This window comes from Ovis aries, chromosome 1, assembly GCF_016772045.2.
Source record: "Ovis aries strain OAR_USU_Benz2616 breed Rambouillet chromosome 1, ARS-UI_Ramb_v3.0, whole genome shotgun sequence".
NCBI classification, from domain to species: domain Eukaryota; kingdom Metazoa; phylum Chordata; class Mammalia; order Artiodactyla; family Bovidae; genus Ovis; species Ovis aries.
Genome location: NC_056054.1, coordinates 204,738,035 through 204,763,463, shown reverse-complemented (window position 1 = coordinate 204,763,463; position 25,429 = coordinate 204,738,035). Strand labels below are relative to the sequence as shown.

The 25,429-nt window shown below is 43.9% G+C and overlaps 1 protein-coding gene and 1 long non-coding RNA gene across 4 annotated transcripts in view; one reads left to right on the top strand and one right to left on the bottom strand.

Annotated features, from left to right (window-relative positions):
* LOC121816833 (uncharacterized) overlaps nucleotides 1–20,891 on the top strand; it is a 39,809-nt gene extending 18,918 nt beyond the window's left edge. The window contains exons 2-3 of the long non-coding RNA XR_006056565.2: nucleotides 12,206–12,718; nucleotides 20,218–20,891. This is a non-coding gene — a long non-coding RNA (uncharacterized LOC121816833). The remainder of the gene's footprint in view (nucleotides 1–12,205; nucleotides 12,719–20,217) is intronic.
* Nucleotides 1–25,429, bottom strand: part of LAMP3 (lysosomal associated membrane protein 3) — a 31,973-nt gene that overhangs the window by 5,316 nt on the left and 1,228 nt on the right. Inside the window, exons 2-6 of one of the 3 annotated variants that reach the window (XM_012098271.5) lie at nucleotides 19,264–20,006; nucleotides 18,269–18,397; nucleotides 7,494–7,551; nucleotides 5,855–6,025; nucleotides 3,184–3,350 (exon numbers count right to left, since the gene is read on the bottom strand). In XM_012098271.5, coding sequence (XP_011953661.2) covers nucleotides 3,211–3,350; nucleotides 5,855–6,025; nucleotides 7,494–7,551; nucleotides 18,269–18,397; nucleotides 19,264–20,006 — 1,241 coding nt within the window. In that variant the 3' untranslated portion in view covers nucleotides 3,184–3,210. Of the gene's footprint in view, nucleotides 1–111; nucleotides 3,351–5,854; nucleotides 6,026–7,493; nucleotides 7,552–18,268; nucleotides 18,398–19,263; nucleotides 20,007–25,429 lie in introns of those variants that run through there. The other 2 variants (XM_004003109.6, XM_015092526.3) reach the window with 2 other exon arrangements.

Here is a 25,429-nt window from a genome sequence, read left to right as displayed (position 1 = left end):
GCCCTAGCACTTCCTAGGTGTCACTGGTGGTAAAGAATCCACCAGCCAATGCAGGAGACACAAGAGGCACCAAAATTCAGGCACACCTTGATACACATTTGTTAATCAATGTTTGTTTCGTATGTAATTCACACGTAATTCTTTATTCACATTATCATCGTGAAGACCGAGAAACGATAAAAATTCCCAGTAATAACAGAATAGTTATGTAAGTTATCATATAACATTGACAGCATATTCAGGATAGCAGCCACAGTAATGACACGCTGTACCTTTAGCAGCACAGGGAAATGCTTATGGAACAAGGCAAAAGGAATACCAAACCATGTCCTCTTGTGGGCTTCCAGTTTGTAAAACAGTGATCTTGAGAAGGAAATACAGTTGACCCTTGAAGGATACCAGTTTGAACTGCACAGGTCTACTTATAGGCAGATTATTTCCAATATTAAATACTACAGTACTGCTCTATTGGGGATTGTTGGAGAATATAAGTACAGAGGAAATCACCTAAACGGTGGGCCAACTCTATTTTACACACAGATTTTCCATTGTGGAAAGTTGGGCATCCCTAAGCCCTGGCATCCTTCAAGGGTCAAGCGTACCTCAAAATTAACAATGGATAGGTTATCTCCAGGTGCATGTTAGTGAAGGTTTCTACTATCTCTAGGTAGGTTGCAGAGAGAGGCGGGTAAATTCAGTTCTCCATCAGCTGAAGGGAGAAACTGAGTTAGAACCAGCTGGATGAGCCGGAATCAGGACAGCCTAAGGCATGGGACCAGTGCAGCTAGGAAGGATCAGAGGCCCCTGTGAGGCTTCCTGGAGAACGTCACACTAACAGCAGCCTCCTGCACTCAGAAGAGGACCCTCCTGGGACATCACTGCAATAGTGGACAGAACTGTCAGGCCATCATGCAGCCAGGCATTTATTTACTAATTATTCAAATAAAATGTGTTCTTTGTTAATAGAATGTTAATTCAAAGCAGTTTTAAAGATCATAGGTATGGGGGGGAGGGATAGATCACAGGAGTCTAAGCAGTAGCCATCACTGAATAATTCATTGAAGGTGGTAGAAAGGGAAATTAAACTCAAGTGAATTGCTTTACCTCTCTTTTTTTTTTTTTTAATTTTAATTCGACTTTGTCTTCCATCCGCTGTGGGAGAAATTTCTATGCTAGAACCTTCCTTTAGTTATTCTACAGGGCGGTTAGCGGCATGTTGAATAAACAACCTGTGCTCTGCAGTACAGAACCTAACAAGTTCACTTGAGGTTGAACTGGAAACGGGAGTCTTCTGCAGATATGGGCTGCTACCTGCTGGAAGGAGGAGATTGAGACGGATGGCATCTCTCCAAGGCCAAGCCCTTGCTGTTCAGCCCAAGTCACTTTGGGGAACACTGGGTCCTCATGTCCCAGGTTTGCATCAATACCTCCTATTGTAAGGAGACAGGAACTCCTGACCCTCTCTTGGAGAGCTCTTGAAACTGCAGTGTACCCTCCCTACCCCCATCATATCTGAGAAAGTGGAGAGAGCTAAAACACCTCAAAGGAAAGCTGTACACGTCCCAGATAAGTGGTGCTTATAGAGTGGTTGCCAACTTTCATAAACTTTCCGTTAAAATTAATGAATGACACCTCTGGAAAACGTAGAAACACGACAACAGTTTCTGTTAGTAAAAACAATTAAAAATATCCAGAAGTCCATTACTCTCCCCTTTCTCTGAAATAGCAACCCCAGTTCTGCTATTTAAATAGTCAACATAATAGAAAACTATGAATAACATTCCAAGTCACATTTTGATAGAACTTTCCCTCTAGATGCCAATCACTCCCAATCAGGAATTTTCTGGTTTACAATTTTTTTTTTTCAGTAAATGTTTGCTAAAAAAGGAAAGTGGGTAATAATCTTGTCAGGGGAAACACTGATTGGAACTGCCATCCTGGCACTGTAACAAGCATTTGCTTGAGTTACTTTACAGCAGGAGGACATGGTAAGGACATGGAGGAACTAGCAATCTACCACCAACTGGAAGAACTCATGAAAGGTCAAAGGAGAAACCACATGTCCTACCAACCTCCCAGAATCTTTCTCACTGGAATCCGTTTTGGCTGAGTAATGCGTGCACCACCAGGAAGGACCCTGAGTCACAAGATTAGCCAGAGAAAACCCAGAGACTAATCCTATCACCATAAAACCCAGGACTACAAGCCACATGGCAGACTAGTTCTCCTAGGTTCCTTTACCCTCCTGCCCTCCATGAAGTGCCTCTTCCCAACAAAGTCTCTTGCTTTGTCAGCACATGCGTCTCCTTGAACAATTCACTTCTGAGTGTTAGACAAGAGCCCATTCTCGGGCCCTGGAAGGGGTCCCCCTTCCTGCAACAATGGGTAGATCTCCCTCTTCTTGCCATTTCTGGTTGGTTAGATGCTTTGCCTACTTCCACCCCCTACAATGGCCCAAGTTAACAAGTAAATCTACAAGGAGAGACTAAAATCAAAGGAAAATAGAGACAAAGCAGAAAGATGTTATGCGGGTAGACAACAGATGAAGGTGAAGGAACTGGAGAACTAACGTTTATTAAGACTCTTGTTTGCCAAGATCTTTGGTATATCCTTTACACCGAAAAAATGAAATATTGGGATGTTTCTATTTTTTTTTCTTTTTACTACTAATATATTTTAACAGTGTAGAATATGTCCTTTTAAAAATGATGGTCTATTAAGACCATTGGTAATTTAAGTAAATCAAGAGGTGGGAAAAATTCAGAAATTTAAAATCACTTTGGAATTTACATTGAACTGGATTGGTTTTTTAAAAGTAAAGCAAAACAAAAGCCTAGAATTCGAGACTCTTTGAAGCCTATAAGAAAAATCAGCGCAGTTTGAAAATGCCTTTCCCACAGTTTTTCCTTTGGTGTTTTGCTTTCTCCATCTCACAGGAACCTGCTCACATCCATGACTCTTGTCCCTAATTCTCCCAGCCAGGTTTGTATTATCAGGTGTGGATGGAACTCAAGCCCATATGGCCCGGGAAGAAGTGGGGTGGGGGCTCCCCGTAGCTAGCTTTGACAGCCTTTGTTGGAAAGCTGGTGTCCCAGTCGGATTGGGAGGGTGGGGCTGGCAACTAGAAAATGTGATCCCATCACTTCAGGCTAAACATGCAGCCAGCATTTCCAAGGCCTTAACCTTGCACGTTTTGAAGAAGGTGGGGCTTTACATGCGTTCATATCCTCTACTGGGCCTCTTTCTGGTCACCAGGCATGCTGTTAGCAAAACGGCAAGCAGTACCGCGATACTCAGGCCCACGGCCACAGGGATTTCTCTCCTGTTTCTGTCACTGATGCATTCATCCGCTGCAAGTGAAGTCAGAGTAACAGGTGTTACAGGCTGGCCACGACGCTGGGAAGTGATACTGCCCCCACCTGCCTCGGCTTCACAGAAAAGAGAGATGGAGGTCCTGGGCTTGTCCCTGCTGCCTCAGGCACAGACGGGTGAAGATGGGAAGGGGAGGGGCCACTGCAGCCCTGGAACTTTCAGTGCCTCTGGCCACTTAAGGGGCATATTATACCACAGGTCCCCGGGGCCTCACACCCAAGCGATTCTGATTCTGTGGGTCAGACGTGGGGCCCAGGTGATTCTGACATGACTGGGAGGCAGATTCAACTTTGAGAAATACTGGTTAAGGCCAGGGGTCAGGATCAGAATCGTGTCTTGACTCTGGAGCCAGGGTGAGCCAAGAAGCCTTGTTTCCCAACGTCAAAATCTGCACCAAATCATGTGGCCAAAGTATTCTATTTAAACTCTGTGCCTCTTGAAAGGGGCTGCCAGACAGCCCGGGCTCCTGACACCAGAGAGAGCTTTTGCAGCCTCCCAGAGTTTGGAGAGAAGAGCTTGAGAAGTGGGGGCAGGAGCCTACTGTTTGAGATGACCATTCTCTTTGACAAGGCTGAGCGTTCACACTTGCGGGACTCCTCTCCAGTTCTCCGAGCCCCTGGTGAAGGGCCAGCCATCAGCCGGTGCTTCTCTGACCTCCTCCCCACAGTGCTATGTGTGTCACACTGTCCTCTGACTCCCATAGCTCTTTGTACTTATGCCTTTTATAACACCATACTGTATGGTAACTTTTACTTTTTAACTGATTCCTTTCCCCATCTTCTCTCTTTGGTAGAAAATATTATTTACAGGATGACATACGACTTCACACTTGAGCATCTTTAGTGAACTCTGAGCACAAACAAGGACTGGGAACAAAGAGCTGAGCTGAAGTAGGGATGGTGGAATGAACAAGAGAAATATTCTGGTGGTAGACCAGACAGGGTTTTGTGACAATTTATATGAGAGGGCAAGGGAGGGAGAGGAAAAAATGGTAAGATAGCTTTCCACATCTCTTCGTGAGCACTGCTAATAGCAGGCCAGGTGTGCTGCTGAAAGGTTTTCTTTTCTCACCTCTGCCACTAAGTGGTTTCCCAGACCTGCTCAACTTCCTTCTATACACAGGTTCTGAGGGGGAGGAAGAGCAAATGCGTGTACTGTTTTTAAAACCACATGATTGAATACAGAGGTGTTTCAACACTTCATAATGAATTTTAAAAAGAATTTTTCAAACTGGGTGTTTTGAGGCAAGATGACAATGTAGGGGCAATACCTACTAGCAAATTTTAATATTTAATCTTAAATTTTAATCTGGACTGTGGTAAAGTTCCAGAATGAAGATAGAAATTGTAGGACTCAGATGAAACCTATAGAAATCAGGGGATCCACAGCAAATAACACCTTACTACTTCCTTTGCTAAATGCTTTCACCAAGTGTTAATATATCAGGAGTTTTCTGCCCTCACATCTTCAACTTTACAGAGAAATCAGACTCACATGATAGAAATTTAATTTACAGCTAAATATCTGGCCAAATCAATTTTTGATAGTTGAGAGGTGCTACTATGTCACTGACATATTATGAAAGAGATGTTTTAGAAGCTAAAGTTCAATTCCTGCCCATATATAGAAATCCTTGTAGCACTGTTTTCTCAGCGGGGAGAAAAGGGCTTTTTTGGAAAGCCACCCTGGGCTGTCCCTGGTCTTCTTGCTGCCACCTGCTTCCCTCTGTTGAGGTAAAAACCCAAAGCAGAAGTTGATGGAAACTAAGATTAACTTTGAGGAAGCACTAGGCGGGTGGCGCAGCTTGGATTTGAGAAGAGGAGGTCCAGCTGAGTGTATTTCTGTCTAGAATTATCACATCTTTTTCTTTTCCCTCTGTAAGTGGGAAAGAATCTGTTCCGAAATCTTGAATTTTACCCGTCACTCACATTCGGGATGTTTAAAGTGTTCTCCAAAGACACTTGAGTTTACCAGTACTCAGCAGCTTGCTTGGGGAGGTTACCGATGGCAATTTTCTGATTTTTTAATTGATTATGTGCATGTGTGTATAAATGAGTCAGAACGTGTATTTTGGTCAGACAAGGAGAATGTAACCTACAACAGGAGGGCAATGGACATGAGTGGGTTAAGACATGTAGGAATTCCTTTTCTCCCCACCAGGAAAACAGTGTTACAGGGATTTCTACTTATGGGCAAGAATTGAATTTTAGTTTCTAAAACATCTCTCTCATAATAACTCAACGACATTAGGAGTACCTCTCAACTATCAAAAATAGATTGAGCTAGACTTTGAGGTTGGTTATTGACTCACACAATGGTGGGAGGGCTGGTCAGAGAAACTTGACCCTGAGAGCTTGGTGGTGGAATCATACTGTTCTAGGATGTTCAAGTGATTCTTGTTCCTTTGAAAGCTTCAAACAAAAATAACTTAAAACTACCCGGGTACACTTTCTCAGAAGTGTATGTTTGTGACATAACTCACCATTTCCAAAGCGGTCATCTTCAAAATCAAAGGCTTGAAGTTGGACATTCACTGTTTTCAGCTGAAGGTGGTTTGAGAGCTGGATGCTCTGTTCACTCACACACTTGAAGGAATGCCCGACCACAGTTTCAAACATCATCATCGCATATTTCATTCCTTGGTAAACTTTCGCTGAAAACACGAAGGTGAAATAGAGACATGTAAGAATCCTGGCAAATAGCTGTTGAGCCCCAGCTGTTGCTTGGTGGCCCATGAAGCGTTCAATGGCCTTTCTTAAATGTGGCTTTCTGGAGTTCTGCCACCTTCGCCTCATGAAACCTCACCCAGGTGCTCTCTGGGGACTTTTTCCTGCTGTTTGCAGTATTTGAGAGTCATCTCACTCACACTGAAATATGATAAGGCTGAAATCAAATCTTTTGGGAATCTTTTCTTCAATTATTTTAAATCATTTGGGGGCAGAGCTGATGTGGACAATTGTCAATGCTTGGGCACACACACACACACACGCACACACAGTGCCCACAAAAACTTCAGAAATAAAAGAAGTAAGATTGTTCTCTGAGTCAAAATCACATGAACTCTTTACTAATAATTAATCAGAGCGGAGGCATGCAAAGTTACTGAGTTGATTATTTGCATATCATCACACTGAATGCATTAATAGAGCAAAAGGAAGGACTAGGCCCATCATTGGGAGGGCTTGTTGCGTCGTTCATGGACCCATTAAAAGGGAGAGGCTCATCTCCAGCCCTCTGAGTGCTGACAGAGAGAGGGACCTACTCAAAGACTGGCACTGTCTCATGCGGGTTACACTGTTTTCAAGGAGGTGAATGCTTAAGGCACATGGGGTTAAACATTTAAATCACATAATAACTCCACATGTTCTAATTACACCTCCACCAGGTACCTTTCTGAATATACTTGTTTTCCCAAATGGGAGAAAACTCATTGACCGAGAGGACCTATCTCTCTGGTCCCCTTGCAGCTACAATAAGAAACAGTAGCATGAATGAACAGATTAGCATTCTGCTTTTATACATCAGTTTATACCCTTGGTTTAACACCAGGTTCTTTGAAGAGACAGCTGCTACCTAAGGGTGTGCTAAGGGCTTCTGGGGCCAGGGACCAGACTGCGGACCTCAGTGAATTCACCCACAGGCTGTTAGTGAGGCAGCCTGGACGTTCCCTCCTCTCCTGCCACTGGCGGCACATTCGTCTGTGTCTGAGATCACATCACACACTGAGGGTCAGCTCACTGGGTCTGGCTCTGTGCAAGTACTTGATGTGCATTTTCCTGTTTAATTCCCACACTAGCTTTCCCACTCTAACTTACCTACTGACATGTCATACATGACATAACATGACATGTCATGAGATATGTCACGACAGGTGACATACCTCATCTGTCACCATTTACAGCTGAGGAAATAGAGTTGAAAACATTTGCCCAAAAGCACGCAGCTAATAAATGGTATTTGGACTCAAGCTGTCCAATTCTAGAGCTTGTTATCTTAACTACTGTGCTATTGTATCTCCTGCCTGCGTCTCAAATGCAGCATCACAGATTAGTGAGATGAACAATGAACTAACCAGAAACATAGCATCATCGCTGGTGGAGCAGGCCTCTCCACCTACTTACCTGGATTTGAGACAGTCAAATAGGCTTCCACTTCACTGATATAATATGAGTTTTCATCCTGTAAAACAGTAGTGTGTAAATCTTTGGGTAATCTCTGTTTTTTGTTTATGATCCTAGTTTACAGACTGTTTAGGCAGGATTCTAGCTATTAAATCATTGATATGGGGGTTTGGGGGTATGTTGTAATGGAACCATAATTGGGCTAGAAAACTTCCAAAAAAGTAAATACATCACACAATAAATAAATAATAAGTAATGGCTTGCCCCTGGCTAAAAATTTCTCTACATCATGTTTGTTGCTAGAGCCTGAAATTAAAATTCTCCTGGTAAAATCTGAGTTCCTTCAGCTAGGCCATGTTTTTCCCAGATAAAATGCAAATATATCTGGAAGGTGAGTGGGTTGTGGGGTGGGGGGCAAACATTAAGCTGTTATTAGTAATTAGTATCTTAGGGTAGGGATTTAAACTGAGACCACTCATCCTTAAGGCTACTGTGGGTGGATTTGATGGGCTTCCCTGGTGGCGCAGAGGTTAAAGAATCTGCCTGCAATGCGGGAGACCTGGGTTCGATCCCTGGGTCGGGAAGATCCCCTGGAGAAGGAAATGGCAACCCACTCTAGTATTCTTGCCTGGAGAATCCCATGGACAGAGGAGCCTGGTGGCCTACAGTCCACGGGGTTGCAGAGAGTCGGACACGACTGAGCGACTTCACTCATAAACCCCCTGGGAAAAATAGAGTATGCAAAATAGTGTATGTGTGTGGATTTTCCTGGAAAGGTTATCAATTACTTTAAACAGATTAATGGGTTCATATCTCCAAGCAGTTAGATGGAACCATGAAGGATTCTGGAAAGAAATGGTTAACTCTGAGATTACTGACTGCTCCCTAGAAGAGGACCTCAGGCTGTTGTGTTCAGAATTAGAAAGCATTTTATCCAGAGATTGTCTTTTTGGAAAAACAAAACAAACCAAAAAACTCCCTACAGAATAGCCCTATAACTTCCTGAGAGACTCAGAGTATGAAATGTTAAAAGGAATTGAACTGAGATATGAAAGGGTACATTGGAAAAAGAGTTTTTATTTTTTAAAGCAGGTGATTTATGGTGTTACCACTTTTAAGCATTCTTTAGAAAACCATCTGCAAGTAAGAGGAGTTGCCAAAAATAGTAAAGCAACCAAAATGAGAATCTGACACAGAATTACTTTAGTAGTCATCAAAGGAATTTGACAATAATAATCTTGACCACATCTAGTTCATTTGCATATTATTTGTGGATGAAAATGATGATTCCTTACACAGCAAGGGTTCCAGAGTACAAATTGTTCCAGTAAGGTCACTGCTATTAAAGTACTGAACTCTGGATCCTACGGTTCACTGAAGCACCTCCACACTCTGGCTTCTCACCTCGTGCCCAGCACTTCTTACCTCGTGGGATAGTCACCTCTGCTTTACACCTTATTTAATCCTCACAACAACTAGGAGAAGAGATGAAGGCTCAGTGACTTGCCCAAGGTCACAACTCTAATAATAGGTGGCAGGGAAGATATGACCCCCAGCTGACCTCTCTTATATCCACCCCAGACCAGGCAGTGCTCTAGGTCCTGGGAGAAGAATAAGACCTAGATGGTTCATTCAAGATACTCAGTCTTGGGTCTCAAAGGAAAGTTGGACAATGTGCTTGGATCATCAGTTTTTTTTAGAGAAAAACAACTGTGATCCAGGCCTTTCTTGAGTTGCTTTCAGACACAGTTTATTCAGGTTATTATTTTTTTTTCTACCTCTTGGCCACAATGTGTGGCTTGTGTGATCTCAGTTCCCTGACCAGAGATTGAACCCAGGCCTTCAGCAATGAAAGAGCAGAGGCCTAACCACTGCATCACTAGGGAAGTCCCAGATTATTCTTTCACTGGGGTCTCTTTTAGCCAGAGAGAGACCTGTACTACATCAGGGCCACAGTCACTGTTATAAGATCCCTGCCCCAACCTAAGGACAGAAAGAATCCATTGAAGGGTTTTAAGCAGGGCAGTGAGGTGAGGGCTTTGTTTTTGGAAACTGGGCTGTAGCAAGAGACTGATTTAAGGAGCAGCAGAACAGTGGTGGTGTCAGGCTGAGCTCCATGAGAGACCTCCTGGAGTTTCTCTCTCCTGTGGCAGCTCCTGCATCTATCCTCCTTGTAAAGAAAGGGGGCTTGTATTTCTTTAAAGGTTTTACAGTTTCCTAAGTGCATTTTTTGCCTTCTTGGATCCTTATAACAACCTCTCAAGGCAGCATAAGTATTCTTATCCCATTTTACAACTGAGAGTAAAGAGGTTCAGAGGAGGCAGGAATCTACCTCTGATTCACATTGTAGGTGAGACAAAGGAAGATCTTGTCTATGGGATCTTGCTCAACATTTTCCTTTATGGGATATGGAACTACAGAGAAAAAACTGTTGTGTAAGAACTTCTTTTCACATCCCCTGAAATGTAGTTGCCTGTACAGAATCATCTTTAGGAAGCAAGACTGGCTATATAATTTGTGCGTGCATGCTCAGTTGCTCAGTGTCTGACTCTTTGTGACCCCATGGATTAAAGCCCACCAGGCTCCCCTGCTCATGGGATTTTCCAGGCAATACTGGTGCAGGTTGCCATTTCCTCTTCCAGGAGATCTTCCTGACCCAGAAATCGTACTTGCATTTCCAGCGTCTCCTGCATTGGCAGGCAGATTCTTTACCACTGAGCCATTTGGGAAGCCCGTATAACTTGTGGGCCTAGTTCAAAATGAAAAATGCAAGATCAAAAGTCATTAAGGGACTTTTCTGGTGGTCCAGCAGTTAAGAGTCCACCTTGCAATGCAGGGGGCGTGGGTTCAATTCCTGGTCTGGGAAGATCCCACATACTGCAGGGCAACTAAGCCCATGCACCGCAACTGCTGAGCCCTCATGCTGGAGCCTTCGAGCCACACCTACTGAGCTCATGAGCCACAATTACTGAGCCCAGGCATCGCAACTACTGAAGCCCGAGCACTCTAGAGCCTGTGCTCCACAACTAGAAAGGTCACCACAATGAGAAGCCCGAGCACCACAACTAGAGGGTAGCCCCTGCTTGCCAAAACTAGAGAAAGCCCTGGCACAGCAACGAAAGCCCAGCACAGCTAATAAATGAATAAATAACATTTGAAAAATCACTAAGAGTTCCAAGAGGGGAGGGGAAGCATTAAAGCAAGCATGGGCCCAACCAACGGCATGCCCTGATGGGAAGGTTTGTTCCTGCTCCAGAAGAACTTGGGCTTTATGGGGCTAGCGCCCATGGCAAGGCCCTCCAGAGCAGATGGCAGTGCCCACGCTCACTGCAAGTTCATCTCATGATGTAACAGGACAGAGCCCCAAGCCTATATCTTTCTGTTTTGACTGAGTCAAAATTAGACAAATATTGACAAAGCTGCTGTCTATCTTCATGGTGAAGGAACAACATGTGTTCGGCAAATTTATATAAACAAAAGATCAGAGGAATGTTTAATTTCCTTGAGATTTCAAGTTTTCTATAATGTATGCTGCCGATATTGAATGAGTCTTATTTAGATCATGGTACCCACTTTTTCTGTGGAGTGGTGTTAAAGAAAATAAAATTGTCTTTCATTTAAACTGGAGCAAAGCATTTCTTTTGAAAATTCAGAATTTGGCCTAATTTGAATGGCAACAAGGCTGAAGTTTATTCTATTTGAGGGGTTGAAAAGTTGTTTTTTTTTTTTTTTTCTGCTGTAAAGAGCCATATGGTAAATATTTTAGGCTTTGTGGTTCTCTGTAGCAGCCACTCAACTCTGCCATTCTAGCACAAAGCAGCTGTAGATGACATATACTCAAATAAGTGTGGCCATATTCCAAAAGTAAACATTTATGGACACTGAAATTTTGAATCTTATATGATTTCCATGTGTCATAGAATTTTCATTCCCCCCCCCCAACCATAAAAAATGTAAAAGCCATTCTCAGCTTGTGGACTGTACAGCTTGTGGTCTGTACATTTTTTCAGTTGTGGGCCAGATTTGGTTGGGGGGGCATAGTTTGTTGACTCTTGGGCTACACCATCAGTAAAATACAAGGTTGCTGAATACATTGGTTGGTTATGAAATGTTAGAGCGATGAATCTCCTATTTGGGAGAATAAAGTGTTGCTAAGAATTTTTAAACATTATTTTTAAAGTATGTCTTTGTTCCCATGTAACCTAGGTGGAGTTGTTGAATCTTTGTGAACATTCCAAACATTTAATTTTTTACTTACTCAATAGAAGAATGGGGACAACAGTAATAGGCAACAGTAATCCTCACATCTTAGGTTGATGTGAAGATCAAATGAAGGAATTATATAAAAAACTGATCACAAAGTCTCCATTCAAATTTTAACTAGCATTGTTAACAAAAAGATTTTCCCTTCCCAGTAAACCTCTCTCACTGAGCTCAAAGGATAATTTGTATCTATATCCTAGAGCTCAGATCCACTACCAACAGAAAAAGAAAACAAGCCAGTGAGCTAAGCTTAGCTAGCCCTATGGATTAAAGAAGCTGGCTGAAACTTCAGCTCTCAGTGATGGGAACGGGGTGGATGCAGAGAAGAGCAGTGGGGTTGCAGGGTAGGTTGAGAGCTTCAAGCAGGTGTTAACCCAAAGCCCAAGGGAAATTACATGCCACACATTATTCAGTTTATAACGTCTGCTTTCTCCTTTGTCACCCATCAGGTTAGTCTCTGCCAGATGGTTTCTCATTTGGGGTTGAGGCTGAAGAATCACGAATATCTACCATGACAGATTCTTGAAGATAAAGTAAAAAGCCTGTGTGTACCTATCAGCATTGACAAAAGAGGGCCAAGGACTCCTAAGAGCCAAGTATGGTACTTTAGCACTTACAGCATGTCCATCTGAATGAACCATTTGCTAAAGAACCGCCTCACTACTCAACCAATGGCTGCTGACAATGTGGCTCCTCACTGTCAGTGTCTCTGCAATATCTCATCAAAAAGAGAACTCTGCAATATCTCATCAGAAAGATTTTAGCTCAAGGAACCTAAACATCCTCCTTAGCAAAGGACAGGGTTCAGAGCAAGCCAATCTGTCCAGCCTGCCCGGGAAGGCAGCATATCAATGACTGTGATGCCCAGGGTCCCCTCCTCAACTTCTGCAAATTCTATCATGGGAGTTTCATAATCACAGATGTTCAGGATGTGGACATCAATCACGCCCCTTTTGCTCAAGGTATGGTTACCATGGGGATATATGGGATGATATTTAGGGAGTTTGGGATTGACGTGTACTCACTACTATATTTAAAACAGATAACCAACAAGGATCTACTGTGTAGCAGAGGGAATTCTGCTCATTATGTAATAACCTAAATGGGACAAGAATTTGAAAAAGAATAGATATATGTATGTGTACAACTGAATGTTTTTGCTGTACACTTGAAGCTAACACAACATTGTTAATCAACTATACTCCAATATAAAATAAAAAGTTAAACGGAAAAAAAAAGAAAGAAATCTCTACTCTGAATGTCGCAGAAACTAAAGAGGCTGTTTATACAGAGGTGTTAATTTACTTTTTGACCCCTTTGCTCAAAGATCTCTGTGAAGTTTAGATTTACTCCATATTGATTCATTCTTTCATCAAACATTTGGTAAAAATATACTGTGTATAAGGACCTCCTTAATGGCTCAGAGGGTAAAGAATCTGCCTGCAATGCAGGAGACACAGGTTTGATCCCTGGGTCAGGAAGATCCCCTGGAGGAGGAAATGGCAATCCACTCCAGTATTCTTGGCTGAAAAATCCCATGGACAGAGGAGCCTTCCAGGCTACAGTCCAAAGGGTTGCAAGGAGTTGCACAGGACTGAGAGACTAAGCATAAGCACGCACTATATGTAAAGTCAGGGCTGAGCACTAAAGAGTGTGAATAAGTAAAAATCTTGCCTTCAAGATGGCAAAATGTGTGGCAAGTGCATTAGTGGAGGTCAGGGGATACATGGAGGGTCCAGAAACCAAGAGAGGGAAGTGTCCCAGTTTACCTGGATGGAGGTGGTGACTGAGGTGGGGAGACTTCCTAGGGTGAAGATGAATTGATATTTCATCTCAAAGGATGAATTAGGGGTCGGAGGGGCATTCCAGGCAGAGGGAACCCCACAAGGGAAAGCATGACAGGAATGGTGGGCCACCCACTTGGAAAGTTCTGAACGGCGTCCCCTGAGGGTGTTAACATATAAATGCTGATAACAGTTCTCAGGAAGCTGTAAGCTAAGACAGCTCCTAATGCCCCGAAAGGCTTTGGGGAAACACCAGGTGGTTGGGCACTCTTCATTGTCCACACCTCGGTGGCTAACGCTGTGTCGCCCTGGGGCTCCTCCCTCTGGGTGCCTGGTTTCTTCCAGGTCCCAGAGTCAGTGCTGAAGGCTCACATTGCCCTTCAAACCAGGTGAATGAGAAAGGGATAGTACCGAGAACAGAAACAAACTCTACACAGAGTTACTGAAAGATGTGTTGTTTTTAAAACAAACAATCCTGAGCAGGAAGGAAATTGTGGGTAGTAGAGGGTGAGAGGAGATACATTTATCCTGCAGCTGAAGAGTTTGAACAACTCTCAGCATGTCATCTTAATCAAATGAGACATTGACATGGAAAGGTTTTCAGTTCTTTAAAAAATGAAACAGAGAGAAATGAGAAAGGAAAACCACCTGTCCTGACCCTAAATGGGCCAGATGCCCTGCTCAGCTCTTTCACATACACCAGCCCAATTCATCCTCATAGCAGCCCCATCTTGAGAAAACAGGTTCAGAGAGACAGCTGTTGATTTGCCCATGGTCACACAGATATGATACAGATAAGTAAAGTCTTGACTGAACAACGTCAACAACAACTTCCCTCCTAGGAGGGGTTTTTCTTTGTTTCTGTAGCTGGCAGTGTTCAATTTTAAAAATTATGAGTTATTGTATGTGATCTGAAACCTCAAACTATTACCTATATTTCTTTTATTTCTCCCGTTAGGTCTAGCTCAGTGTTGGGGACAAAGTAGGTGCTCAGTAAACTCTTATTATTGATAAACTGGCTGAAAAATCAGTCTTGCTAATCAGCTTCTATTTATTATCCTACAACTTGGTTCTCTTTATAACATCTGTTTATGGATGTGAGAGTTGAACCGTAAAGAAGGCTGAGCACCAAAGAATTGATGCTTTTGAACTGTAGTGTTGGAGAAGACTCTTGAGAGTTCCTTGGATTGCAAGGAGATCCAACCAGTCCATCCTACAAGAAATCAACCCTGAATATTCCCTGGAAGGACTGATACTGAAGCTGAAGCTCAATACTCCAGCCACCTGATGTAAAGAACTGACTCATTGGAAAAGACCCTGCTGCTGGGAAAGATTTAAAGCAGGAAGAGAAGGGGATGACAAAGGATGAGATGGTTGGATGGCATCCCTGACTCAACGGAAATGAGTTTGAGCAAACTCCAGGATATGCTGATGGACAGGGAGGGAAGTCTGGCATGCTACAGTCCATGGGGTTGCAAAGAGTTGGACATGACTGAGCAATTGAACAACAAAAATGTTATTACTAACATGTATTCCTATTTTTTTAAGGCTCTCTTTTTCTCTAGCACACTGGTTCTCAATCTGGGGTAATTTTGCCCCTTGGGGGACATTTAGCAATGTCTGGAAACATTTTGGATTATCATAGCTGGGGTTGGGTGTCACCACCCTTATGGCAGAGAGTGAAGAGGAGCTAAAAAGCCTCTTCATGAAAGTGAAAGAGGAGAGTGAAAAAGTTGGCTTAAAGTTCAACATTCAGAAAATGAAGATCATGGCATCCAGTCCCATCACTCCACGGGAAATAGATGGGGAAACAGTGGAAACAGCGTCAGACTTTATTTTGGGGGGCTCCAAAATCACAGCAGATGGTGATTGCAGCCATGAAATTAAAAGACACTTACTCCTTGGAAGAAAAGTTATGAGCAACCTAGATAGTATATTAAAAAGCAGAGACATTACTTTGCCGACTAAGTTCCGTCTAGTCAAGGCTATGGTTTTTCCAGTAGTTATGTATGGATGTGAGAGTTGGACTGTGAAGAAGGCTGATCGCCGAAGAATTGATGCTTTTGCATTGTGGTTTTGGAGAAGATTCTTGAGAGTCCCTTGGCCTGCAAGGAGATCCAACCAGTCCATTCTAAAGGAGATCAGCCTTGGGATTTCTTTGGAAGGAATGATGCTAAAGCTGAAGCTCCAGTACTTTGGCCACCTCATGAGAAGAGTTGACTCACTGGAAAAGACTCTGATGCTGGGAGGGATTGGGGGCAGGAGGAGAAGGGGACGACAGAGGATGAGATGGCTGGATGGCATCACTGACTCGATGGACGTGAGTGAGTGAACTCCGGGAGTTGGTGATGGACAGGGAGGCCTGGCGTGCTGCGATTCATGGGGTCGCAAAGAGTCGGACATAACTGAGCGACTGAGCTGAACTGAACTGAACTGGCATTTAGTAGGTGTCGGCCAGGGATGTTACTCAACAACCCACAAAGCACAGGACAGCCCCCACTGCAAAGACTCATCTGTATTAACCCAAGTGTTAATACTGCTGCTGTTGAGAAGCACTGGCGTAGAGGGTAGCAACAAGTGAAAAGTGACTGAAGTGTTGAGCGCATTTCTCTTGCGGAAGAATCTAGACTTTCCTGCCTAAAGGTATTTCACATAGTTCACCTGTTAGGGCGGAAGGCACAGTGTCAGGGTCCTGAGGCCAAAACACAGGCCTACAACTGTGTTTCATTGGGTCAACAGTGTTCAATTTTTTCAAAATGTGTTGATAACTTAAAAAGTCATGTGCTTTTATTAAAAGATCTGGACTTCTGCCTTCTATTGAACACTGGCAACACTGGTCTCTCGTTACCACCTGGTAGAGGTGATATGTAAAATATTCAACTGGCACAGTAGAGCGGTGGCCATTCAGGACACCTCACCCTCCAGAGTGAACGCTCACCATAAAAGACAGTGACAGTCCCCAGGGCTAGATGCCAGCCCTGCCACCAGCCTCCGCAGCTCTGGCTGTCCCCTCTGGGGAGGACCAGAACTCCTGAGCCCCTCCTTCTCGTCCCCTCACTACTGAGGCTGCTGCTCGTCACCTCACACATATGCTAACATTTTCCTTATACAGATTTAATGGAAAAATGAAGTCTTCACCAAAAGTGGGAAAATAAAAAAGAAGGATTGTCTGTTTCAAGACAAAAGATATTTTTACTTTTTCGCTACTTCAACTACTTCGCAATTAAGACTAAATACACATCAAAGTCTATGCTTAGCCCCTGTAATCTTGGGATTTGTGGCCACCACTTTGGCTGAAACAACTTCTCTTTTAAAATGCAGAAACTGGGACTTCCCTGGTGGTCAGTGGTAAAGACTCTGCACTCCCAACGCATGGGGACCTGGTTCGACCCCTGGTAGGGGAACTAGGTCCCACACGCCACAGCTAGAAGTTTGCAGACTGAAACCAAAGATCCCGCATACCACAGCTAAGACCCAGCACAGCCAAATAACTTTTTTTCAAATGCAGACATTCCCCAGAAGGCTAAGACTGGTAGGAACTTTTACTTTCTTTGGGACTTTTTGCCTTCTCCGGGGGCATAGCTAAGGCTGGTTTACAAACGCCATTTCTAATTCTCCCAAGGGTCCCACTAAGTAGCTATAACTAGTTGCATTCTATAGACAAGGAAAATGCCCCAATCCAGTCCAAGGTCATGCAGCTAGTAAGTTTTATGACTGAAAGTCAATCTTGATTTGTCTGATCCCAAAGTCTGTGCTCATTGCTCTCTAAGATCTGCTAACCAAGACCCTCTAACCTCAGGGGTCAGTTAGGTAAAAAAGAGACCTGCACCGGGTCCCAGCTGCTAGGATCCTCTCGGCCTGTAAGACACTTGGCGGCAATCAGAAAGAGCTTCTCCTTTGAGAGGGGGAACGGCCATCACCGTGTCCCCAAGACATCTGCCCATTTCAGTCACTGTAACCATAGCGACTAGCCAGTGTGCATCCACTTTCTATGTACTGGATCAAGCTCTTTACAGGAGTGATCTTTAATTCCTTTCTCCCACTTTTCAAATGATAAAAAAATTAAACAAAAAACTCAAGCAGTTTAAGCTGCCTGCCTGATGTCAAAAGCAGAACAGTAACAGAGTCAAACTGGTAGCCGAGACTCTGAGCTCATGACCATGCTCTTCCACTATATTCTGTTGTCTGCTCCCTTCCAGGATACGGCCTAGAAAACCCAGCTCCTGGTTAGTCCCTGGATTTTGCCTTCTATGACATTTGACTTTGGTGTTAGAGTAATACTGCTTTTTGTGCCCACTGGAAATTTCTGTGGGTCTGTTCATTGGTACAACTTCCTCCTTTGGGTGGTTTGCATAGGGCACTGTGGTCAGGTTCCCTGAGGCCAAATTCCCCCACCTGGAGGCAAAGTACCCCTCACCCCCGCCCCGCGCTCCCCGCCCCTCACCCCACCTCCAGAGGCATCAAAGCCCTTCTTGGGCTGCACAGAGGAGGCTGAAGGAGAAAGAGAGCAAACAGAAGATGTCGACACTTGCCTCCTCTCCATCTCTATGACCCTCATTCTTATCAGAGAACATCTCAAAAGGCTTTGATGTCTATTTCCTCTGGAATTTAAAGTGAAGTGTGGGATTGCACCACTGGCCCTGCCGGGGAGGGGTACGCTGGGGGGCAGCTGGGGGTGGGCAGGGAAAGAAATGCTAGAGCCTGTTCGTGTAAGGATCTCAGCCTCACCTTGATAAATGTGAGATTCACAAAGCCGCCCTGGAAATTCAAAAGAAGGTTGGATTTTCTGGAGCCACAGTTTCCAGAGGCTTGAGTTGCATTGGGGTCGATGTTGAAGTATTTCTGAGGTGAAAAGACCTAAACCAAATAAAATAGATGGGCTCAATGAAGAGAACACTTTAGTTGGGAGACCAGAAACACAGGCTAGAAAGGAGTCTGAAACTCGAGGCTAGTGGGTTTTCACTGGGGAATTTCAAAGTCCCTGGAAGACACCTCTCATTTCCAATCTGTTAAGATTTTTTTTTAAACGAAAGAGTGCTCTCACAGTGAGGAGTTCCTTCAGAGATAATTCGTGGCAGCTATATCCTTGATAAACTGTGTGAAATTTAATTTTTGTTCAGTCAAACATGCTAGACACTACAGGAAATGTTTTGCTGTCTAATGAACTTCTGTTTCAAATAAAAACCCGAATGTGGAAGTTTTACTTGCAATCACAAAAATGGTGCAAGATAGGAAGAATTTTTATAGTGATTCTTTCAGTGAATCAAATAATCTTAACCCCTCACCCCCAATACCTCCAACCAATCTTCTCATTAATCTGGATTTTTCATATCAATGTCACAGGTGGTTGTAACAACCATTGAATGCAAACCTCTCATTTCACAGGAAAGTTGTTGCAGCTTGAAAGTCATCCAGAGGGACAGTGCCAGGCTGGGATCAATGCTGGACGTACCCCGCACTCTGCCCATGCTGGCTAAAAGTGCGGAATGTGCATATTTAAAATTTTGGCGTGTGCTTTCCTTTGTTCATACAGTCACTATCAGTGTCTAATTTTATAGGTATTCTAAAACAGGTTCTCTTAATAGAGGACCTTGGAGAAAGAGGAACTTGCACGTGTCTGTTTCATTACAAGACAGAGGATGCAGGGGAATGTTCATTTTTAGCAAGGCACTCTCACTCAAACTTTTCGAAGCTGTTGTTATGGTCCTATGGCCCCGACTTACCGACACGGAGTCTTGAACCGTCAGCTGTATCCCCATCTCTGCTTTGATACACAGCTTGCTTCCATTGAGAACCTGATAAAGTCCCGTCTTGGGTGACAATGGCTGTGGTGCGAGGGTGGGCCTGGGAGCTATGGTGGCAGGCGAGGCTGTGTGGGTGGTGTTGTTTGCAGCTGTGGTTGGCCCTGGGGTGTGGGTGGGTTGAGTAGGTTTCTGACTGGTTGTGATGTTGTGTGGTGAGGTGGACAAAGTTGCTGGAAGGGTGGTCTGGTTACTGAGTTGGGTGGTTTTCCCAGTTGTGTGGCTGGCAGTCGATGGCCTGTTTCCAGTGGTGTGAGCTGCTGGGTTGATGGTGACTGGTGGTGAACTGGGACCTATACTGAGGCCAGCTTTAGCCTCAGTGACTGGAAAAGTCACGTGTGACTTGCTGGGTGTGGCCAGAGTTGTGACTAGGGTGTGGGTTGTTGGAGTGGTTGGTAGGGTGCTCTGTGTAGTTACTGGGGAAGTTGTTACTAGAACTTCTATGGTTGTGTTTGTGGTTAGGGTCTCAGGGCTGGATGTTTTGGCAACTGTCTGAGAGGTGACGTGACCATCTGTTGATTTTGCTGCTGCAGTGTTGCAAGGCACGTGGTTAGTTGGTTGGAGGAGAGAAGGTTTTACTGTGGCCTGAACTGTTGTAGGTGAAGAATAACCTGTGATTTCTGGAAACACGTTTGCCTTCATGTGACTGTCATAATACCAAATCACTGCAAATTAGAAAAAAAATGTTACTATACCAACTAATAGCTCACATTTGTTAGTCCCTCCCCACTCCCACTTTAATGTTTCATTAAAATTAACATGCATTTTTTAGATCTGGGGAAAATTTACAAGGATAGAATGGTGTCGTGAACATCGCTCAAAATTCTTCCACGAGGTTATAATTCTAACATTTTGATTGTACCCATGTTTTCACAGGATTGTGATCATACTGGGGTTTTCGAAGCAAGGATATCGAAGTGGTTTGCCATTCCCTTCTCCAGCGGATCGCGTTTTGTCAGAACTCTCCACCATGACCCGTCCATCTTGGGTGGCCCTGTATGGCATGGCTCACAGCTTCATTGAGTTACACAAGGCTGTCACCCATGATCGTACTGGAGATATTCTTTCCTTTTGTCTGTACGGGGTGTGGTACTAACACCCCAGAGAGCATGCTCAGCTAGATATCTAAGTGTCAATGTCACTTCATCTTCCATCTTCAGACATGAATCCAGACAGTTCCTGGGCAGAGTGTGTTCCTGGGTAGGATATTGCTGGGATGATCTGAAAGAGCTGGGGCAGCTTGAATAACAGGAATAAAGATCTGCACAGACTTGTACAGTTTTCATAGCATCATATAATCCCAGGCTTGAAAGGGACCTAATACAAACCCTAATCTAATGTGTGAATTTTACTGTTGGATGTTTTGTCGTGTGTTCAGCCAATCTATGCATAATTGCCTCCACTGACAAGAGATTCAGTTCCCTTCCATTTTTTATTTTGCCGTCAGCTTTCTAATTGTAGCCCAATTTCTATCATTCCCTTACTTAACCTTTAGAGTGGTCCAGTCTTTTCCAGCTAAGAAATTAAATTAACCCATAAAGACTCTGATATATCTGGTGTGCGTGTCCTTCACAGTTTGGCTTAAATGTCGGCTCCTTCAAGAATCTTCCCTGCCCTCCCCACATAGAACAGCTCCCCTTTCCCACAATTCTCCATCACAGTGTTATTTTCATTGCCCACACTGCAGTAATCACAACTTGTAATGATATAAGGGGATGGCATTCAAATATTTAACAATGAGCCTGGCCAGACAGCGTGTACCAGCCCTGATTATATGTTTATAGATTGTGCATCTCTCCCTCTAGATTAAAGGCAACCTCCAAGCGGGAGCTGTGGGTTTGTTTTTTTTTCCTTTCTACCACCAGGGCTTGTGCATTGAAGGTATTCAGCGGTTACAGAATGAATGAATAAATAACTGAATGTGTAAGGGGCGGTTATAACACTGTAGACCTCCTAGGATCATTCATATGTTTATTTGGCTGCTTTGGGTCTTGGTTGTGGCTCTCCATCTTGGTTTCCCAACCAGGGATCAAAAGCATGTCCCCTGCATTTGCAAAGCAGACTCTTAACCACTGGATCACCCTCCTCCTACAATTATTAGAAGGCTCAAACAAGGTGGTTTGAGTAAAAGCCTTTCTGAACTATTAAGCAGACCTAGAATGTGCTTTATTGTCATAGGTTCTCTCCCAGGTCACCCTTCAGGGCCAAAGGCCTCTGGCTCTTTTTCAACCAGAAAAGCTCTATCCTTGTCTCCTTCAGGCACAGAGCAAACCTGGAACAGGTGCAATGATGTCTCAGGGGAGCTTACAATCAGGTGCACTGAGAGATGGTGCTGTCTCTTCAGTGCCACGGTTTCCTGGTGTTTACCCATTGTACTTTCACTCACTGGAGTGGGAGCTGCCTGGTGTCAGGCAGTGACTTGGAAAAGCACGGGGAAAATGGAAAGATTGTTCTATGCTGGTGTTTATAGAGTCTTGAATTTCATATCTAACAAACATCATCCACAAACTCCTTTACTCTCTCTTTTTCATCCAAGGTATTTCTAAGTGGATACTTTCCCCATAATAATAGCAATAAAATTCCAAGTTACTACAAGCCACTTACTACATGGCAGACCTCAGATCAAGGGTTATCTTCCATCAACTCTTCTCAAAAACCCTTTGACAGGTACTAATCTTTCCATGTTTTTCAGATGAGGAAACTCAATTTTAGAAAATTCTATTAACTTGACCATAATTGTTCAACTAATAAATTTTGGAGCTTTAGACCCAAGCCCCTGTCTGAAGCAAAGCCTGCCCTTGAATCTGTGGATGGGTGGAGGCAGTGTGTACCCCTGGGAAGAACAGTGAGAGAAGAGACAAAAGCAGAGGAGAGAAGAGTAGGGTGCCCCTGCAGTGACCCCAGTTCACCAAACCTTCATCATGGTGGTCCTTAGTGAGGCTTTCAAAGGCCCACATGCTAAAACAGTGATCATTTTCCAGAAGAAAAGGCTAACTGTAAGTCCAGTAGTAACACTTATCAATTATTTCTGCACACCTGGTTTGTAAAAGACATTATTAATGACATTTAGTTACTTTAGACTATTACTAAAGTCTTTTCTGTATCCAAAATGTTTACTTGGACAACTGAAATGTATAATATTTGAGAGTTATATCAATTGATTTTCTGGGTTGTAGGTTTACTTTATAAATCTTTGTAAAATCACTCCATGTGGAGGCTTTCTGCCCATATTGTAGAACCTGGGGCAAGGTTTCTCCATTCAAGGTTATTATGAAGGTTGACAGTTGTTGAAGATTTATTTTCACAATTCATTTGGGCTAAATCTGAGTTGCTGTTTCCTGGGTCAAGAACCCAATAGGAATCTCATTAGGATCATAGTATTATGATGGAGAAATAGAATTCACTCCCAGACATGGTGTCTAGGAATATCTATTGTAAAAAGCAAAGATTGCTCCAGAGAACTCTGGGAAATTGAGAACCACCTGCCTTTTGCTCTCCTGGATAATTAGGTCCTTGATAAAATCCCACTGTGTTTACCTTATGCTTATGAGATAGAAGTAAATCTTTTCAACTGAGTAAAATTTCCTCAACTGAGTAGCACACACTTTCAAAGGCGGAACCTTCCTGAATTAATACAATTATTATCTCTCAGTTGTGATGAATGAACTCAAATAAGGGGAAAAAACACATTGGCTACTTATGAATGCACAGTGCTCCAAACAGGATAAGAACACTCATGGTACCCTGTCAAGTGTTCTTGGGGTACAGCAAACCTTTGTGAGGTGCCCGGAAGTGATGGTGTCTCCGTATGATACATGACTTTGTGGTCAACAGATGCCTGGGGCTGGTAGGTGACAGGACCAAAAGTGAGAGAGTGTGTTACCACTAAACAACTCTGGGAAATATTGTTCCTGTATTCTCCTTCTCCAATCTAGCCCCTCTCCTCCTTTCCTCGTAGGAGTGTGAGGTGTAAAAGATGGGCCGATGATAAGACAGAAATTTGACAGGGGTAGGTCTGCTGTGCATTGAAATATGTCCAAGAAACTTCATAAGTTTGTTAGGTACTCAAGGAAACAATACTCTGAAAAATACTCCGTTTTTACAAAATCTATGTTTATGACCACACATATATGCCCAATCTTTGTCAAAACTGGGTCATAGTTTTTAAATGGGTTCTTTGACCCCTAGTGGTTTAGTTAAGTTCTCTGAGACCCACAAAGAGGCAAGTAGGCAGAAGCAAGGGCAGGGCATAACTCAGAATCTCTCAGCCCTCCTCCTGCTCAAAAGAACACAACCTGAAATCTGCACATTGATTTGCCAGGCTCTCACTCCCAGAACCTGAGCATCTCCTCTCCAGGATTCAAGAGACTCAGAAAATGAGTACCCTAGAGTTTTCACCCCTCTAGATGGTGAGCTGCAGCAAGTGGTGTGAGAAGGTTTGGATTTCCCTACAGCTTGCATGAGGATCTGAGAGATACCCCGTCAAGCAGGCCCTGGGAAAGCCAGTGATCACACAAGTACTACTTCTCTTGGTATTTCCCAGACAGTGGGGACTTCCTAGAGAGACTTAGTTTGGTTTCCTTGCCACACCCAATTCAACAGCCATATGGGCGACTACACTGAGCCAAGTTCAGGTAACTGAGGCAGGTCTTAATTCTTAGGGGCTCTAAACCTTGTGTGGCAGATACAAAAATGGACTACACACCTCAGTGTGGCAGGGCTTATTATTGAAGCAGGCCCTCTGAGTGCGATGGGGTGAGGTGGGGAATCTAACAGAAGAAGTTCTTCAGCCAGACAAGAGAGCAGATGGCATCCTACAGGCAAGAGGAAGAGTTTGTGCAAAGGCACAGGGACATCAGAGCCTGGCATGTCTGCAGAACAGCAAGGGGGTCAACATGAAGGGAACATGGGAGGGTGTGGGGAGGAGGGATAGGTGGAAGGCCAGCAGGGAGTGGGCCTGGTGGGTTTTGGAGGCTACACTTTGCACAGCTGTAAGGAACACAGCTGGAGAGTAAATGGAGCCCCAGGGGCCACATCCAGGGGCAGGGAACTGGGTTTAATGCCCAGGCACTTTCTCTGGCACCTCCCTGGGCAGCAGAAGCAGCCCCAGCTGCATGAGGCAGGAAGACTGTTTCTGGATGTGTGGGGCAGCAAGGGTCAGCCTTTGGCAAGATTCTGCTCACAGTTTCACAGTTTAGTCTTAAAGCATTTAGCAAAAAGATGCAAATCCTGTCTCTGTTAACTTTCTGGGGGACTTGAGACTCAACGAGAACCTTTGAACAAAAGGGGCTCCAGCCCTGTGTTGGAGACGGCTGGCTGACTCCCCCAAAATTCAGTCTCTTCTTTTTCCTTCGTAAATAGAACCATGAGTTGAAGTTGAGTGCTTACTGCTTGGAATTCATCTCCAAGCCTCTTTTCCAGATGGGAAAGATTGGAATGTGTGACTGAGTTCAGGCCAAAGCAATAGAAGAGGTAGGGTCATGTGGACCTTCTGGGAAGGCTGCTTGGAGGGAGCTCAGTCACTCCTGGGGCCTCTCTGCTGCCTTTCTGTTTCCTCCTTCAATTAGCCTGCAAGCTGTATGTGATGGCTAGAGCTCTGCAGACAACAAGAGCTGTGAGGAGGTCTTGCAGGTGGAGGTCATACATAGGGTGGTGGGTCGATGAGAATGAGTCCCCACACACCTGCTCTGACTTCCTCTCGACTCATTTTCACTTAAGAGGGAAACAAACATTCATCTTGTTTAATTCACTATTTGGAGCTGGTCTCTTGTGTGCAACTAAACCTAAATTTGACTGATACCAACTTAAATCCCCTTATTTTACAGGGGAAGAATTTGAGATCAGGGAAGCCAAGTGACTGGAAAAAGATTACACAGTAAACTTACTTTAAAGCTATGTCTATCCAAGTAAAATGTCTAATGCTTTTTGCTCATACCCAGTTTAGCGAGTATTTCTTGAATATATGCATGTAGGAGTGCAGTGCATAAGTGTAGAACATGGACCCTGATTTGTTAGCTGAGTGCCTGTGTTCACCTCTAAGAATGTGCAGCTCAGAGAGGAAAGGGCGATGTGGCATTTCCCCTCCACC